This window comes from Trichosurus vulpecula, chromosome 8 (genome assembly GCF_011100635.1).
Source record: "Trichosurus vulpecula isolate mTriVul1 chromosome 8, mTriVul1.pri, whole genome shotgun sequence".
NCBI classification, from domain to species: domain Eukaryota; kingdom Metazoa; phylum Chordata; class Mammalia; order Diprotodontia; family Phalangeridae; genus Trichosurus; species Trichosurus vulpecula.
The window spans coordinates 82,340,731-82,354,321 of record NC_050580.1 but is presented as its reverse complement, the minus strand read 5'-3'; the positions used below and the strand labels follow the sequence as shown (position 1 = coordinate 82,354,321).

The 13,591-nt window shown below is 43.5% G+C and overlaps 1 protein-coding gene across 1 annotated transcript; it reads left to right on the top strand.

Annotated features, from left to right (window-relative positions):
- The first annotated feature begins 291 nt into the window (after positions 1-291).
- On the top strand, positions 292-13,198 carry FFAR4 (free fatty acid receptor 4). The gene is made up of 3 exons (XM_036734413.1): positions 292-885; positions 8,060-8,188; positions 11,887-13,198. The coding sequence occupies exons 1-3, from the start codon at positions 310-312 to the stop codon at positions 12,283-12,285; spliced, it is 1,104 nt and encodes a 367-aa protein (XP_036590308.1). The 5' UTR covers positions 292-309; the 3' UTR covers positions 12,286-13,198.
- The last annotated feature ends 393 nt before the right edge of the window (positions 13,199-13,591 follow it).

Below are 13,591 nucleotides of genomic sequence, written 5' to 3'. Positions count from 1 at the left end.
GGGAGCCTGGCCAGGGGCGTGGAAGGTTGGCGGGGCATCCCCCGCCCCTTGCGCCTGGGCTGTCAGCCCCACAGCTGGGAAGCCGGCGCCGGCCCGCCCAGGCCGAGTGTAATCGGCCCTCCCCCACTAGTCACTTCCTCGTTCCCGGGCCCACGGGGAACGGTGAAGTGAAGTGCCTGGATCCTGGGAGGGGGCAGGAGGGGAGATGTCAGAACCGCCTCCTTCCTCTTTCCTGCCAGGCTCAGCCTGCCAGATGATTGCAGCCCGTGCATGCAGACGTCTCGGGGCCGGCAGACGGCCCGGGGCGCAATGCTGCAGCTCCTGGAGAGTCCCGCCGCGTCCTCGCCCGCGCTCTCGCCAAGGAGCCTGAACCTGGCCAACCGGACCTTTTTCAAGTTTTTCTCGGAGTTCAAGGGGGAGCAGCGGGTGGCTCTGAGCGTCGTGGAGACGGTGGTGCTGGCCCTGATCTTCGCGTTGTCCCTGGTGGGCAATGTGTGTGCCATCCTGCTGCTGGCACGCCAGCGGCGCCGGGGTACCACCGCCTGCTTGGTGCTCAACCTCTTCTGCGCCGACCTGCTTTTCATCATTGCCATCCCGTTGGTGCTGGCCGTGCGCTGGACCGAGGAGTGGCGGCTGGGCGACCTCGCCTGCCACCTGCTCTTCTATGTGATGAGCCTGAGCGGCTGCGTCACCATCCTGTCGCTGGCCGCAGTCAGCCTGGAGCGCATGGTGTGCATCGTGCGCATGCAGCACAGCGCGCAGGGTCCCGGGCCCCGCGTCCGCGCCGTGCTGCTGGCTCTCATCTGGATCTACGCTGCGGTGTCCTCGCTGCCGTTCGGCTTCTTCTTCACCGTGGTCTTCCAGCCGCTCGACGGCAGCGACAAGGTGAGCGCCTGGGGGACGCGCCGCCGCTGCGCCTCGGGGCCGCCTACGAGGGGACCCGGGGAGGCCCGGGTAGGGGTACGGGGCCACTGCTCGCCCTGTTCTACCCGGAGTAGAAAAGGGGCTGCGTGGGGTCGGTCCGAGGATCTGGGTGCGTGCGAACCCAGCCTCTGGAATCTGGTGCCACCTGCGTGAGTGTGACCGGGCAAGCCACCTCTCCGCGCCTTGGTTTTCTCTTCTGTAAACAAGGGCAGCAAGCCCTCCGACTTTGGCCCAGACCCGCTGCCTGGCCCCCTCTTCTGTGCTTGGCGTCTCTCCCAGAGCCCCTTTTCTCTTCCTTCCCATCTGGGAAGGAACCGCGTAGCAAACAGTAGCATCGTTCGTGGTGTTTTGCGCAAAGCCCTTAGAGAACAAACAGCCGGGAAGTATCTTCCCTCCAGGTGCCCACTGGCAGAGTAGGACTCTATAGGTTCATTCTATCCATCTTGCGCCCAGGCTCTGGCTGCAGCCGACCTGGCCCTTAATGCAGGGTCAGCATTCGTGGAGGAACTTGGTCTGGTCACCTACACTTGTCACCTCAGGGCCTGTGCAAATAGATGACAGAACCAGGAACTTAGGGACACACCTGCTGGCCATGTTCCCCCCTCCCGCCCCCCACTGTACTGGGGTGGAGAGAAGAGGAAATGGTGCCCCTTGTGATTTAGGGGAACTGATGTGAGTGTTCAGCTAAACCAGGAGCCCTTAACTTTTTGTGTGTTATTGACTCTCTTTGGCACTCCCCTGAAACTTCTGAACCCCTTTTTAAAAGAATAAAATAAAGCACATAGGAGTAAAAGGGAACTAATTATATTGAAATACAATCATTAAAACATCTTTTAAAAGTTTAGAGACTGTAGGTTAAGAACCTCAATCTAAACCGATACCGAGCTCCCATGCATTTATTTGCAGGTTCCATTTCTAATAGATCGCATTAAGAATAAGTCCAAGTTTCTGAAAATATGAATTAGAACTAAGAAATATTTTCAATGTTTTGGTAGTTGTTTGCCACGATTTGAGTGATGATCCCTTCCCCCTCTTGCCAAAAGTCCTTGAATGCACAATTAAAAAACAAAACAAAACCCACCACCTGTGGTGTATTTTATCTTAAACGGCCTCCCCCAAATATCGCTGAAATGTATGGAGTCCAGCACTTTTTAAGGTAGTGATACCTACCTGGGCCACCTCTAATCAGCCGAGTTAACAGGTAAAAAGCCTTAAAGCTGTTGCCAGCTATTACTATTTTTTGGTACGGATCTGAATTACTAGATTCTCCCACAATGATTTACAAATCAAATTGATTCATAAAATTTCCAAACTCGTTTCTTTTTCTCTTGTTTCCTGAGCTTCCTCCTTTGCGGGGCTCCTTTGCGGGGCTTCTTCCCTTCCCCCGCACCCCCCACCCCCACCGTGTGTTAAGGAAATAAAAGAAAAGTGATGTTTTAGGATTACAACAATCTCTCCTAGTTCTGCTCTTTAAGGAATGGTTCTAAAATTGGTAAGGGATTTTTAGATTTTTTTGGACTTTTAACTTTAGACAAATGTTTATGATCCCTATCACCTGGGTAACTTCGGGTTTTCAAATTAATTCATCCGCCAAATATTTATTAAGCCTCCATTGTGTACAGAGCATTGTGTTGGGATAGAAATAAAGATTAAATGTCCTAGGCCCATTTCTTCTCTTTCGTCTCTCTACTGGTTCCTTCAGGTGAGCTCATCTGCTGCCATGGTGATCTCACCTGCCACTTCTCTGTGAAGATAATTTTAACACCTCACATTTAGATCACACTTTAAAGTTTGCAATTCAGTTCAGCAAGTATTTATTAAACGCCTACTACACAGTGGTTAGGCTTTGGAAATGGAAAGACAAAAGACAAAAACCTAAAACAGTCCCTGCCTTCGAGGGACATTCCACTGGGGGTGGGGGTGGGAGTGGGGCTCCTGGTTATTAAGTTTTATTTTACTGATGAAAAAACTGAAGCTTACAGCCCTTGGTCCCACAGCTAAGAGGTATCTCTCTAGTCTGTATCTTGGTGAATCCCAAATCTCTCTAATTCCTCTCTTAATGTCTGCTACCTGTAAGCTCCAGCTGGCATCTCAAACTCAAGACATTCCTCACCTTTTGGGACACATTCACCTCACCCCATACCTGTCCCTTCCCTGTCTTTGAAGGGAGAGGAAGGAGGATTCTGGGAAAAGGACAATAGGAAAAAGGAAGTAGGGAAGGGTCAGAGAGGGATCCCTGCTTTTCTTTTCATGGTCAAACATGAAGAAAAAAGCAGTGATGTGATTGGGAAAGGCAGTGTTTGAAAGGTACAGATTGGAATCCTACATCAGTTTCTTCCTAACTTGTCCAATCATCTGGTTTGAATTCAAGCTAGCTCTGCTACATAGTATGTATGGCCTGTGTGACTCTGGATAGAACACATCATCTCCTGGGCCTCAGTTTCCTTATCTGTAAAATCAAGGTGAATTACCTAGTCGTCTTCTCTTTCCTATAGCACACTTTGCTTCTCACTCATCTGATTTTTCTCAGATTCCCTTTGTTCATAAGGTAGTATGGTAAATAAGGTGCTCAATTTTGAGAGAAGAGCTGGGTTCAGGTCCTGCCACTGACCTTTATTAAGGCATCTCGGTGCTTCTGTGGAGGGAGTGCTGAGCTGCGGGTCAGGAAGACCTGAGTTCAATTATCTGTCTCAGACACTATTTACAATGTGACTGAGCAAATCATTTCATGTCTTCCTCTTCTGCCTAAATGGGTCCCGTGTTGTCCTTTGTCCTTTGTTTTCGAAGAAGACCAATGACATCATGGGTGACATCTTGATTTGTGGGTGAATTGGATTTAAGTGAGGCAAAGTTGTCAGCCTCACTGTCTCTCCCTGAGTCATCAAAGTCCGGTGACAGAACGAGAGTCAGGCCTCAAATGAGTCTCAGAATATTTCTGAGAAAAGGGCTTTCTAAACTTTAAAGGGCCATATAAGTAGGCGTTGTTGTTATTCTCCTTATAATAAAAAAAATCAGAGAAATTTTTGTAATTCAGAAGTAGAATAGACCTAACAGATCACCTAGATCAGAGGTTTCTTAGCCTTTTTCTGTGTCATGGCCCATTGGCAGTCTGAGGCCCTTCTCAGAATTATGTTTTTAAAGACATTAATTAAATCCATGGGATTAGAAACTAATTATGTTGAAATAGTTATTAAAATGGTTTTGTGGAACCAGGTAAAGAACCCCTGAATTTCTAGTCTAACTTCCCATTTTACAGATGAGGAAACAGAGTCGGAAAGTAGTTAGTTATGGGCCAGGACTAGGAACCGAGACTCCTGACTGTTAATCTGGTAATCCTTTGCTCTTTCTATGTGTCTAGCTTTTTTTTTTTGGCTGAAACTGACCTGTAAAATATAGTGTCAATAATATGTATGTGCCATATAAACTTAAGAAGAAGAAAAAATTAACACATATATACTTTTGCTCTAAATATACTTTATTCCACTAGTGAGGGATTAAACCATAGGCTCACATAAGAGTTTTACAATGGGAATGAACCTTCCAGGCCACTTAGTCTGGCCTACCTCCTCCTGCTAGGTGCAGGAATCCCTTCCAAATCATCCCTGATGGGTGGTGGAGCCTCAGCTCTGACACCTCCAGGGATGTGGAGCCCATTTCATTTTTTTCACAACTCTAAAATTATTAAGAAGTTCTTAGCTGTGATAGAGCTAAAATATGTCCACCTGATTGCCCTCGTTCTGACTTTCAGCACTATACAGAATAAATCTACTCCCTCATCTGGAGAATGATAACTAATATTGGTAGATTAAGGTTTGTGAAGCATTTAATCAATATTACCTCATTTGATGTGCATAACAAGCCTTTGATGTAGATGCTGTTCATCTGCTAATTTACAGATGGGGAAACTAAGCCTAAAAGAGGTTAAGTGACTTGCCTGAGGCCACCCATCTCATAAGTGTCCAGGACAGGTCTTCCTGACTCCAAGTACAGTATTCTATCTACTATACTATCTGCTTTCCTTCAAATATTCAAAGATGGCACCCATGTCTTTTTTCTACTTGGAGGCCCAGCATTCTCCTTTCCACCTTTTAGTTTGTCAGTGGCTGTCTTAGCATATGTTGCCCAAAACCAAACACAGATGTTCCAAAAGTGGTCTGCCGGGGCAGGCATGGGGGGTGGGAGGGGCGGGGTGCCTTCTTTTTTCCAGATACAGTTTCCTTCTCTATCAATGTAGACTAAGGTTATATTGATTATTTTTTCAGAAAGCCATTACACTGTTTACTTGTGGGGCACGCAGATCACAAAATACTGCCATTTCTTGCCTCTGTTCCTCATTCCTGTTGTCCCACACCCCACACTATGTTTGTTTAATTGATTTGTTGAACCTGAAATCTAGGCCTTTCATTTATTTTTATTAGCTTTCACCTTGTTAGTTTCAGCCCATTGTTCTAGCCCAGTGATATGTTTGTTTTTTAAAAGCTCTTGCCTTTGTCATTCAGAAAACCCCAACTTCAGAGTTGGAAAGGAACTCAGAGGCTATCCATTCCATTGGGAACATGAATAGAATTCTCTTCTACGATATTCCCAAGAAGTGATCATCCACCCTTTACATGACAACTTCTACTGAGACAGGATTCACTACTTTCTGTGGTAGCCTAGAAAGAATTTCATGTAACAATCCTTTGGGGATACCTCCCCAGACAGGTACTTGCATACTGCAGGTTGGGTAGAAGGGGATGACTTCTCTTACAAGTTCAAAGTGCTTTTGGGGTCTAGACTTCTAAAATTACAGCTCATGAGCCCCTGCCAGTATACTTCCCTTTAATAATTGGCTCATAGGCACAATTGGCTTTCAAAGCAAAGGCATTTACTGAGATGGCATCATAAGAACAGCAGCTACAAAATGTTCCCCCCACCTACCCATAAACCTGGGGTATACTTTCCCACAAATTCACAGTGCGTCAGTGGGGAGAGTGGGCACCAACATATACTTGTAAGGAAGAATGCACTCGGGGAATACATGTTGCCAAAGCTACTACATGGCTCAGGCACTGCAGGGCTCAATGATCTTTCTCCTCTTGTGATGTCCTCTTATGACTCCCACAAGGTACACCATCTTCACCAAGCAGATTTATCATCTGGCATCAACCTCTCTTCAGCTCAATTCCTAACTGACGGGGCCTGTTCTCTCTTGAATCCGTAGCTGGCTCTCTTCTCTGCTTCTTAGTCACCTTCTTCCACAAGGCCATCTCCTGCCTGGACTTTATTTCCCTAGCAGGTATGTCTTTGCTTTTTAAGGAACACTAGCAGTGTGGCTAAACCTTTTCCCAGCCCATTGAATAGCTACCCTTGGACTCTATCTACCCGGCCTTCTTCACACTTTAAGATCTGAAGATCTCTTTGCCTCTCTTATCTGTCCAATACTTTCTGAGATCATATCACCTGGGTTGGGGAAAAGTGGTTATCAGATCAACTCCCTCCACTACACTTAAATCAATCCTGAATCTGCCTTTCTACAATTTATTCCCTGGAAATAGTTAGAACAAATATACAATTTCATCACTAGGACAGCCTTTCAAATAAATCAAGTTTCATCCTTTCTAGGCTCAATGTGCCTGTTTCCTTTAACCAGTTCTAATATGGCCCGATCCTTCTTCATCTTGGTTGTCTTCCTCTGGACACATTCCAGTTAATTAATGCCCTCCCTAGCTGGATAAACCCAGATCTGAGAACAGCACAATAGATAAGGTCTGGCCAGAGTAGAGTATACCAAGATTGTTACTTCTCTCATTCTTGACACTAATTAATGCAGCCCAAGATTGTATTAGGTTTTTTAAGCTGCCATTTTGGGCAGCTAGGTGGTACAGTGGATAGAGTGATGGCCCTGGAGTCAGGAGGACCTGAGTTCAGATCTGGCCCCAGATACTTATTAGCTATGTGACCCTGGGCAAGTCATTTAACCCTGTTTGTCTCAGCCCTATCTATAAAATGAGATGGAGAAGGAAGTGGCTAATGACTTCAGTACCTTTGCCAAGAAAATCCCAAATAGGGTCTTGAAGAGTCAGACACAACTGAAAATGTTTGAAAAGCTAAGCTAAAAAAAAATACGATTATTGTCAACTCACTGAATTTGCAGTCCAATAAAACTCTAGCTCATGCCTTCTCCATCTTGTACTTCTGTAGTTGACTAATTTTGGTTTTTTTGGTTTTTTTGGAGGGCAATTGGGGTTAAGTGACTTGCCCAAGGTCACACAGCTAGTAAGTGTGTCAAGTGTCTAAGGCCAGATTTGAACTCAGGTCCTCCTGACCCCAGGGCCGGTCTCTACTCACTGAGCCACCTAGCTGCCCCCTGTAGTTGACTTATGCTAACCCAAGTGTAGGACTTTACATTTATTTCTATTGGCTTTCATCTTATTAGATTCCATATTGTAGTTCTAGCCTCTCAGAATCTGGTCCAGCATCCTAACAGACAGTAACACCATAAGCACTTTAAAATCAATTTCAAATCTCCCCCACACCTTTCTATCTCATCAACAAGGATGGCATTAGAATCTTTGTCAAATGCATTCCTAAAATCTTGGTATACTCCATCTTGAGCAGCTCCCTGATCTAGTGACCATGTCAAAAGAGGAAATGAGGTCAAGCTTGGGTGACCCATTCATCATCATCATCGTAACTGACATTTATGTAGCATTTTCATGTTTCCGAAGATTTTTAAATGCATTATCTCCTTTGATATTGATGAACATAACTTTGGAGATCCTTTGCAGCTCTAAATTGATCTGCCTTCTATCCTATAAGCTGTACTGATATTTAGTGCTTACGGCTTCCCTTTCTAAAGGCACAGCAAGCATCCCTTTATTGAAATTTTGCAAAGATCAAACAAAGCTCACAGGTGGTATCAATTTATATATTCCACCATCTTCTCAGGGGATGTTCCCCAGGGCCTTGGTTTTCCCTTCCTTGAAATGAGGGAAAAAGACACTATGATTTCAAAGACCCTTGCTAGACCTGTCACATGGTGATTTACTGTATAATATAAAGACCAGAATGAAATTATTTGCAAGTTCCCACCTTTTATTGAGTTAAGAGCAAAAAGTTAATCCAGAAATTTCCCCTTGTTCTTTCTCAATAGGAAGTTCAGATTTGTACCTTGATCTGGCCCAGCATTGAAGGAGAAATCATTTGGGATGTGTTGTTTGCGATTTTTAACTTTTTGGTACCGGGCCTGGTTATTGTGATCAGCTACTCCAAAATCTTACAGGTAGGTTTGTTGTTCTTGTCTATTACCAATTGACAGAAAGGACTAGGATCGTAGGACCAGAGAATCAAAAGGGACCTCGGAGGCTGCCTAGTCTGATTCTTCATTTTATACATGAGGAAACCAAAACCTGGGGAGGGAGGCTGAATAATTTACACAGGGCCACACAGATAATAAACACCAGAGGCTGGATTTGAAGCTCTGACTCCAGAGTCTGGGATCTTTCCCCTGTACGGTGCTGGCTCTGAGTCTCCCTGTGCATGACTCCCCTCTACATACAACAAATGGTCATCCAGCCTCCACCTGAAGACCTCTGTAAATGGGGAACTTGTTATTTCCTGAGTAATGAAGGCCAAGCTTAAAGTAGATTTAGCCCAATCATTCAGGTTCAAGATTTTAAAATGTGCCTTAATAAGCACTTGTGGACCATTGAATCCAATCAGAAACCAATTCTTTACCAATTAGAAGTTGAACAATATAAAATATATTAAAATATGTAATGATATACAATATATAATTTAAAACATAAAATTTAAATTATAAAATATTAAAAATATAAAGTTAAAATAATACTTAGCTTTCCCTGCCGTATTAGTACGACAAGAAGCCGGGAAAGCATTCCCACAAGGATAGCAAGAGGAAGCTTCTAACTCCAACTTCCCTTGGGCTGGGCCTTTTATACCACAGGAAGCAAACTTGCCTCCTTGCCCCTTTGAAGAACCAGCCTACATGAAAACAAGTGTTACTCCCATCACATCTAAGACAGCCAATTATACTTTGGGATGGATTTCATTGGATGGAGGTTTTTCCTTCTAGTGCCAAAATCTACCTCCCTATAACTTCCACCTGTTGGTCCTAATTCTGTCCTTTGGGATCAAGCAGGACAAGCATTCCCTCTTCCACATTCAAACCCATCAAATAGGTGAAGACCATTTCAATTCAGGGTATTCCAAGGGGGTATTATGGTAGCTTGTCTAGTATGTTAAGACTTTAACCAATCCTTATTCAGATTCAGCTATTGTGATATTTGTTGTACATGATGCCTGTAGCATTAGGTGACTCAGTACCCCTCATCTATGTCTAGTTGATTCTACCAGGAGGTAGGGATGATGATATAGAGGAGAGAGAGTGCTCTGAACATGGAGGCCGAAGGCCTGGCTTTAAGACCAAGCTCTACCACTTCATAGGTTTGTGACCTAAACAAAGTCTCTCAGAGCCTCGCCTCCCTTATCCGTGAATTGGGGGAGTTAATTCTTGTATTAGGCATGAGTCGTTGGGAGGATATTTAAAGTGTTTTGTTACCATAAAGCTCTATATGAATGAGAGCTATTATTATTACTATTAAGATCCCAAGGGCCTTTCTCTCCCTCCTGTGTATCTCTCTCTTTGCCTCTGTCTCTTTCTCTTCTCTCTCTGCATCTATCTCTGTCTCTTTATTTCTCTTTCTCTGCCTGTCTTTTTCTCTCTTTTCTCTGTCTGCCCCTGTCTATCTCTCTGTCTCTGGATGTCTCTATCTCTGTTTCTTTGTCTCTGTATCTCCGTCTTTCTATCTCTCTTCTGTCTCTATCTCTCTGTAGCTGTCTCTCTTCTTTCTCTGTCTCTATCTCTTTGTCTCTGTCTTTCTGTCTCTCTTCTTTCTCTGTCTCTGTCTTTGTATCTGTCTCTGTCTCTTTGTCTCTATGTCTCTATCTCTATTTCTGACTCTTTCTCTTGTTTCTATGTCTCTTTCTCTGTAGCTGTCTCTTTCTCCGTCTCTATGTCTCTGTCTCTGTGTCTGTCTCTGTGTCTCTGTCTCTTTCTCTTCTTTGTCTCTATGTCTCTGCCTCTTTATCTCTATGTCTCTATCTCTCTCTGTAACTATCTCTTTCTCTTCTTTCTCTGTCTGTCTCTATTTCTCTGTCTCTACCTCTCTCTGTGTGTGTATCTGTCTCTTTCTCTTCTTTCTCTGTCTGTCTCTATGTCTCTGTCTCTTTGCCTCTATCTCTCTTTTCTATGGTTGTCTCTTTTTCTTTCTCTGTCTGTCTCTATCTCTTTGCCTCTATCTCTCTTTCTCTGTAGCTGTTTCTTTCTCTTCTTTATGTCTGTCTCTATGTCTCTGTCTCTATGTCTCTTGTCTGTAGCTATCTCTTTGTCTTCTTTGTCTCTCTGTCTCTGTCTCTCTTTGTAGGTGTCTCTCTTCTTTCTGTCTGTCTCTATGTCTCTGTCTCTTTGTGTCTATATCTCTTTTCTGTAGTTGTCTCTTTCTTTTCTTTCTCTATCTCTCTGTTTTTGTCTCTTCATCTCTATGTCTCTCTCTGTAGTTGTCTCTTTCTCTTCTTTCCCTGTCTGTCGCTATCTCTTTGAGTCTATCTCTCTCTGTAGCTGTCTCTTTCTCTTCTTTATGTCTGTCTCTATGTCTCTGTCTCTTTGTCTCTATCTCTCTTTTATGTAGCTGTCTCTCTTTTTTGTCTGTCTCTACCTCTTTGTCTCTCTCTCTTTTCTGTAGCTGCCTCTTTCTCTTCTTTCTCTGTCTCTTTGTCTCTATCTCTCTGTAGGTGTCTCTCTTCTTTCTTTCTGTCTCTGTGTCTGTTTCTGTCTCTATCTCTCTTTTCTGTAGCTGTCTCTTTCTCTTCTTTCTCTGTCTGTTTTTGTCTCTTTCTCTCTATCTCTCTTTCTCTGTCTCTATCTCTCTATCTTTTCTGCCTCTGGGCTGAGAGAGGAGGAAGCTTTGTTTCATTATCTTATCTTCTGGACCATTATCAGTTTTTTAGTCACTCCTGGTTCAGTTTCCTTTAGTAATAATTTCATTTAGATTGCTATAGTCCAGTGTCTCATTCTTTTGGTTCTGCTTATTTCACTCTCCATTAGTTCATACATATCTTCCCATGCTTCTCTGAATTCCTTCATGTTCTCCCTTTATTACCTTAGTCTTTGGTGAGAAAAAACTTCATGAAATGACATGATTACAAAAGTAATGCACTTTGCTGACCATCACAGGAGCAGAGTTAGAGGGGACCTTTGAAGGCCTCATATACCCTCATTTTACAGATAAGGAAATTAAGGCCAGTGTCACACAGGTAGTCAGTTTAGGAGCCTGGATTTGAACTCAGGTTTCTCTGACTCCAATTGTAGAATTCTTCCCTTTGCACTATGCTGTTCTGAACTCTTCTGATACAATCTAATATAGTATTTAGTGGAAATAAGCTGATGACCATAGAATGATCTAGATAGATGACCTAGAATGACCCTACCCACCTTTCTTTTTTCTTTTTCACTAAATCAACCCTGTCTTCTATTTCTAATTTGAACTCCTTCCTTTCCTTTCCTTCTCTTCCCTTTTTTTTCTCTTCCCTTTTTCCTTTCTCCCCTTTACTTTGCCTTTATATAAGCAGTATCACTAACTGATAATGTAAACCAGGGGTATCACTGATCCTTGCCAGCCCTGCATGGTGACTTAGAAAACCACAAATTAACATTATCTATGATGTATTGTACTTTTATTTATTTTGTTAAATGTTCCCCAGTGACATTTTAAGTTTTGCAGGCTGCTGTGAGTCTGACAGCTCTGATAGGAGATTCTCCTAGATCTCTCTGAGAGAGTCATGTTTCTTAGAACATGGACAATAGGATTTTCAGAGGCCAGCCCTTTGGGGCTCTTCCTTAGTGGAAGAAGGACTCAGGTATCAGACAGCATCACCTGACACTTTGTTTTGATGTTGCAGATCACAAAAGCTTCCAGAAAAAGGTTAAACATCAACCTGGCCTACTCAGAAGACCACCAGGTCCGGGTCTCCCAACAGGATTACAAACTCTTCCGGACTCTCCTGGTGCTCATGGTCTCATTTTTCATCATGTGGAGCCCCATCATCATCACCATCCTCTTGATCTTAATCCAGAACTTCCAGCAGGACCTGGTCATATGGCCAGCCCTGTTTTTCTGGATCATGGTGTTTACATTTGCCAACTCGGCAGTCAACCCCATTTTGTACAGTGCCTCCCACTTTCGGAAGGAGTGGTGGAAAGTCCTTTCCTCCTGCTCGTCGTCACTTCCTGAGAAGACCAGGATAGCTACAGACACTTCAGTGAGAAAGAATGACCTATCTGTGGTCACTGCCTCATGAGTTCACTGGCTGAGATTTTCCTGATGGAGGTGGTTGTGGACTCTTTTCCTCCATGGGCATATTACTCGACTGTAGTTTATACTGAAGTGTGTTTAGTTTCACTATTGAGTGTGCATTAGGCAAGGTTTTTCTCATGGTGGTGAATTTCTAGGACTCTCATTACAGGTGTGTCCTCCTTTAAGAAAGTTTGCTATATAGAATTTGATTTTTTTTTAACAGAAATGCTTAAATGAGGGTAGGTGCTTACTCACTATAACAAAATATTCTTTTCTTTACAAAAGGATCCATCACATTTTTCCTCTTAATTTGTGATTTGCCCGGAGCACTAAAAATAAGACTGTTTGTCGAAATGTGATTTATGTGTAACTATCTAATTTATTCATAATTTCTCCAATTTTATTAACTCTATTTAAACTCAACAAGACATACCTTCCTGGCTGTACCAAGTTTGTAATGCGCATCGGTGGTCTTGAATTCAGATCTAGTTCAAACAGCTCTTTCCCTGGGTGTCATAGTCCTCCATGACAACCATTCTGCCCCCCTCACCCAGTCCAGTGATCACCTTAAGACTTTCCATGAACTTCCTCAAGCATAATTAACTTTAATTTAATTCAGCACTTGGGGAAATGGAGGGCAGAGGGTATGCAGTGATAGCATGTGAAATAATTAGATTCAGTTTACTAGAGGCTGCCCCCAGAAAGCCGAGATCTAGACATGAGATGCATCTGGATCCTAGATGTCCATAGGTATTTTCAATTCACTGCCAATTGAGAAGCCACCATGATGTCACCTTGGTCCCACTCCACCCCTTTCCCCAGGAATTTTCCTAATTGATTTTCAGCATAACAGACTTCTAATGAAATAATACCTGCAGTCATTGTGAGTATGAAACGTCATGACAAAAGGGTTGGAATCTTTTCGGACAAACATAGTTGAAAATAAATTAAAACTGTTTTGTGAAAGGCTTTATGCATTTCCTTTTGTGATCTGGAGGCATCTAGGTGAAGAAGACTAGATAGTATCTTTTAGAACAGTACGGTATAGAAATTGAAATGGAAAACCTTCTGGGTTGTCGCAGACATTTCTTCCTTTCAGAAAGCAGGTAAATTGGCACCAGTGATAGATGACCGCTAAGTCATCATTGGGTATATTTCTCATTTGTAGGCCCTCGATATCCTTCCATACATCTTGGCACATCAACCCATGGCATGGTTCTCTGCCTAGCAGGACCTCTCAGAAATTTTGTTTAGACAGGACTTTCAGCATCTCTCATGGAGGCCAAGTGCTCCACCCTGTCTGCCTGAAA

Coding starts and splice junctions, on each gene's coding strand:
- FFAR4 (XM_036734413.1), top strand. CDS start 310: ATGCTGCAGCTCCTGGAGAGTCCCGCCGCGTCCTCGCCCGCGCTCTCG. Junction 886..8,059: donor CGCTCGACGGCAGCGACAAG/GTGAGCGCCTGG, acceptor CTTTCTCAATAG/GAAGTTCAGATTTGTACCTT. Junction 8,189..11,886: donor GCTACTCCAAAATCTTACAG/GTAGGTTTGTTG, acceptor TTGATGTTGCAG/ATCACAAAAGCTTCCAGAAA.